Below are 4,835 nucleotides of genomic sequence, written 5' to 3' on the forward strand. Positions count from 1 at the left end.
CACCTGAGTATGGATATAAAGTCATCAGGTAGATTTCAATGGTAATGTTTATCACCTCTACTAATTAACATGAAGTCAGTTTTTATGCTTCCTCCTCAAATATAACTAATTTTAAAAAATTTGTTGATTTTTTGTGTGTATATCATACAGAACATCCCAAACAATCTTATTCATCTATATACCCACTTCCCAAATGGCACCCTCCCATAGCCTCCCCGTCCCCCACTGGAGCCCATATACTCTGTCATCCCTGTTACTGTCCATAGTCACCACCCCTAGCTGTTCCCCAGTGCTTGTCTATCTACTGAATCTAGTCAGTCTATCTAGAGAGCCTTGTTTTAGGAGCCTGTTTTAGATCAGCTGTTCCTCATTTAGCAGCAATCAGTTGTCAATATTCGTTTAGATAAAGATTGGGGTCTGCTGTTCATTTTCCCAGTTCTATGCTGGGTTACTGTCTGGGAGTCTCTTAGGCCACCCTGGCCAACAACTCAAAGGAAGGTATCTCCTGTCTGGCATTGTTTCTTGTTATGTAGCCTTTAGCTATACATATGGACTCTTAAAAAAATTACATTGACCCCTTTAATCTTTGGTTATACTTTCCTTTTTGGTGTTTAAGACCCTACAGTTGGCCCAGATAAACCAATTTATTTTACTCTTAAGGTCGTTTGAGGATCTGTTCCTCAGGGGTCACATGGGCTGGGGAGGAGGCTCCTTTCTTTTACCAGTTCTGTCTATGTGAAGATAAGTCAAAGGTCCTGCTCGACCATGGTTGGCTTTGCTTGGAAGCATGGAGGGAATGTTTTCTCTGTGTTGACCCTCCTCTTTGTAGATTGGACATTGGTTCAAGTCCATCTGACGGCTTCCTTGATCAAGAGAACAGGTGACTCACCACAGTTACAGGACATTTTGAGAGATGCTCATAGTCCCCTGGAACTAGTCAACTAGGAGGGCAAGGAGCCAAAACTGTCCTTTATGTCCCTCTGACCAAATTAGTATAGGCCTCAAAGTATGTCTGTTAAACATCCAAGAAGGTTAGTTCCACTAGTCTGGTACTTTTAATTGCCATGTGCCATGTAGATAAAGCTTGGACAAAGACCAAACGTTCTCAGATAAACCTTGCCTAGACAGATATTATATTCCTTGATCTAGTTGTATCTATAATCTATCAGTAGGTTTTTGGACTAATATGGTTCCCTCTGATTTTTTTTTAAAACTAGCTAGGCATTATTTATCGCTCACATTGTCTAACCTTTCCACCATGGTTTCCCCATTTAAGGTGCCCCCATTTTTCCTATTTCTCCCTTACTAATACCCTTCTCCTATGGTCCCACCTCTCTTGAGCTCCTTCTTTCCCTTTATCCCCTAGGTTCCTTGTATAACCTTCCCTCCCCCTCCCCTTAAAATAACCCCATTTTTATTCATATCTCCCTTATTAACACCTGTTTCCTACTGTTCTTCTCTTTCAGGTTCTTTTCCTTTACCTCCCTCATTCCTTTTCATTATCCTGTTTTATGTATATGAGTATATTGCTTGAATGTGTGTAAGTGCACCCATATCGTGCAACCATGGAGGTCAGAAGAAGCCATAGGATCCCCTGGAACTGGAGTTATGGATGGTTGATAGCTGCCATGTGGGTGCTGGGATTCAAACTTGGGTCTTTTGTAGGAACAGCCAGTGTTCTTAACCACTGAGCCATCTCTCCAGTCTCATGATTGTGTTTTAAAAGAATTCTTTATCACAGAGAAAACCCGAGGTCGAGTGACTTTTCTTTCACCAACTTATTTCCACTAACTATTACAAGATGGGTAAGGGGTAGCTTCCTGTATTTTTTCTAAAAGTATACACCACAGAAGAGGAACCTTTAATAATTATCCCTGATGTCTAATTGGCAGAACATTTCGTTAGGTCTCAAAGGGTTTATTGACTCTTAAGGGCATTGTAGACATCACCTGCACACCCCTGAGAAGTGAATATTTGACAGAGGATTCAGTTATTCCACAAATGTGCACTTCATGTGCCATCTGCCAGCCTGGAGTTCATGCTCAACTCCAGTTAAGTTGGGAAGCCCTGGCTTCTATTTGTTACTGCCAATAAATACAGTGCGTAACCAGTATATAAAAACCCTCTCGCTGCCCCAGATAATAGCCTCCTTGCACAACTGAGGCCCTAAGCGTTGCTTATTCCCATGAATCACTAGAGTGAGCCAGTGCTATAAGAACCAGACCTCTAAGATGGACTGTTTCCTTTTGCTGGCGTTCTGGCTTTCTTCCCACTTTCTTAAATTCCTAAAATACCTTTTCAGATATTTAATTCCCTCTTCCATAGTATCATAAAGAAGCTGTACTAAACATTCACCGATGATGGAATATTTTTTAGTTTTTTATAGGAAAAGTAGTCTCAGCTGATGTAAGGTACCTGTTTGGTTGTTAGTCCAGGATGGGGTATACAAATCAGTTCTTTCATTAAGTTTAACTTCCCAGGTGATGACTTCCCACAGCTTAGCACAGTTCCCATCAGCAAAGGCATAGTGAATGTCATTGGATGCTCCTGAAATGCCCGGGAAGCAAGGAAAGTTAGATTCGTGCCGACACACTCCAGGCTCACTGCAGTGGTGGGCTGTGACAGTCACTAACCTGATTGTGCTTCAGTAACGCGATGTTCAAGTACAGAGGAATACTGGCCAGCCTGGCACTGGTTTTGGCAACTGCTAGTGACACAGCCCCTACTGCCATGCTGCCGTAAAGTATAGGTTCAGGGGGTTCTGAGGGGAGGATCGGCCTCTCGCAAAGTGTATCCCTCCGTCCTGGAGGGAAAGCAAAGAGAAAAGATTCCTTTCTAGGAAGTCACTCTAACAAGAGCCCTTTTTTTTTTTTTTTTACATTACACCGATATATCAGAAGACTAAACACAAAGGAAGGGAGGGGACCAAGGCTGGGAAGGACTGATTGTCTCCCTCAACACCCTCTCCTCCTGACTGCCCAGGAAATTTTCTGTTTGGCTCACTTAGCAGCCCTCGGCCATCCAGATTCATAGATTCTGCCTAATGATTTTTAGACCATTGACTGTGAACTTGGTCCATAATCATATGAGGTAGACACTGTTACTCCCACATTCTCATGTAAATAAACTAGGGTTTGTTATGGTTTAGAGACCAAGTAAATGAGGACAGGATTTAGAGTCTTGGAATTTCAGCTCCTGTTTTTCTATGTCACTGCTTACCTAATACTGAAGATCTCTCCATGGCTATTCCTAACTGCTGTCTTTCTCTTTAATTACAAAGCAATGCTTTGTTCTGTATTGGTTACCATCTTTAGAAATGTCCTCAATTCACCTGCCCACCCTGAATACTTACCTACCTATCTTTTTTCAAAAAAAATTTTTTACTGGGGCTGGAGAGATGGCTCAGCGTTTAAGAGCACTGGTTGTTCTTGCAGAAGACCCGGGTTCAAATCCCATCACCCACATGGCAGCTAACAACTGTCTGTAACTCCAGTTCCAGGGGATCCAAGGGCCTCTTCTGTCATCCACGGGCATTGCATGACAGGGGTGCACTTACATACACGTAGGCAATACACGCATACACATAAAATAAAAATAATAGGGCTGGGTGTGGTGGCGCATGTCTTTAATCCCAACACTTGGGAGGCAGAGGCAGGCGGATCTTTGTGAGTTCAAGGCCAGCCTGGTCTACATAGTGAGTTCCAGGATAGCTGGAGCTACAGGGAGACCCTGTCTCAAAAAGACAAATAAAAATAAAAATAAAAAATATTTTTTAAAAATTTATTTGATTTGTTATTTTTATTTTATGTGTATCCATATATTGCCTGCATGTATGTAAGTGTACCCATGTCATGCAATGCCTGAAGAAGTCAGAAGGGGGCGCTGGATACACTGGAACTAGAGTTACAGACTGTGGTTAGCCACCATGCAGGTGCTAGGAATTGAATCTGGGTCCTCTGTAAGAGCAGCCAGTGCTTTTAACCTCTGAGCCATCTCTCCAGCCCCTCTTTTCATTCTAATAGTCCTCAGCCACCTTGTCTGATCAGGTGCCACAAAGTCCATCATAAGCCTCTACTATCCTGTTCTTTCCCCACAGCTGTTGACCACCTTAGGTCCTCAGTGGAGATAAGATGCACCAACACACAGCACAAGGAAGTGCTGAGGAGATTTCTGTCTTCATCTATAACTTCTCTTTCCTTAAGCTGTTGGTTCTGTCAGTGAAAAACAACTGCCAAATGAACACTCATTGATGGTGCCCACTTACAACTCAATGGTGTCCACCTCACCCCCTGGAGAGAAGATTGGTCTAACATTATTTTGCCTTGGTCAGTTCTGTTCCCCTCTTTGGACCTCAGTAGCAGAATCAATGAAATAAAGGACCTTGTTTTCATCATCTCTTTAGTTCTCTTCTGTTATGGTGTGTTCTTATTTAATGAAGCCCACTTTATTGACTGTTCAGATATGCCTGGCATGGTGTTAGCTACTGGCAACGATGGCAAGCTGATGGAAGCATGATGAGAGCTCTTAAGGAGCATGCGCTAATTCAATACACAGAGAAACACTTGTGAGACTAGGAGGAGTTCTCCCACTAACGTGAGAGGAAGACAGGGCAGGGGTCAAATGGAGTGATAATTCCAATTATTTGTTTGACAATAGCGAAGAGCCTAAAACAAATGTTAACTGATAGGGGACATAGGATTATAACTTGTCCACAACAAAGCACACTAATTTATTTATTTTTTATTTATTTATTTATTATTTATTTTTGGTCTTTTTGAGACAGGGTCTCCCTGTAGCCCCAGCTGTCCTGGAACTCACTATGTAGACCAGGCTTG

At 42.4% G+C, this 4,835-nt stretch overlaps 1 protein-coding gene across 1 annotated transcript in view; it reads right to left on the minus strand.

Moving 5' to 3' along the window:
* Eno4 (enolase 4) overlaps window positions 1-4,835 on the minus strand; it is a 34,248-nt gene that overhangs the window by 18,908 nt on the left and 10,505 nt on the right. Inside the window, exons 5-6 of the mRNA XM_008827334.2 lie at window positions 2,634-2,803; window positions 2,416-2,547 (exon numbers count right to left, since the gene is read on the minus strand). Coding sequence (XP_008825556.1) covers window positions 2,416-2,547; window positions 2,634-2,803 — 302 coding nt within the window. The remainder of the gene's footprint in view (window positions 1-2,415; window positions 2,548-2,633; window positions 2,804-4,835) is intronic.

The sequence above is a fragment of the Nannospalax galili genome, unplaced genomic scaffold (genome assembly GCF_000622305.1).
Source record: "Nannospalax galili isolate Female #2095 unplaced genomic scaffold, S.galili_v1.0 scaffold31, whole genome shotgun sequence".
Lineage (NCBI taxonomy): Eukaryota > Metazoa > Chordata > Mammalia > Rodentia > Spalacidae > Nannospalax > Nannospalax galili.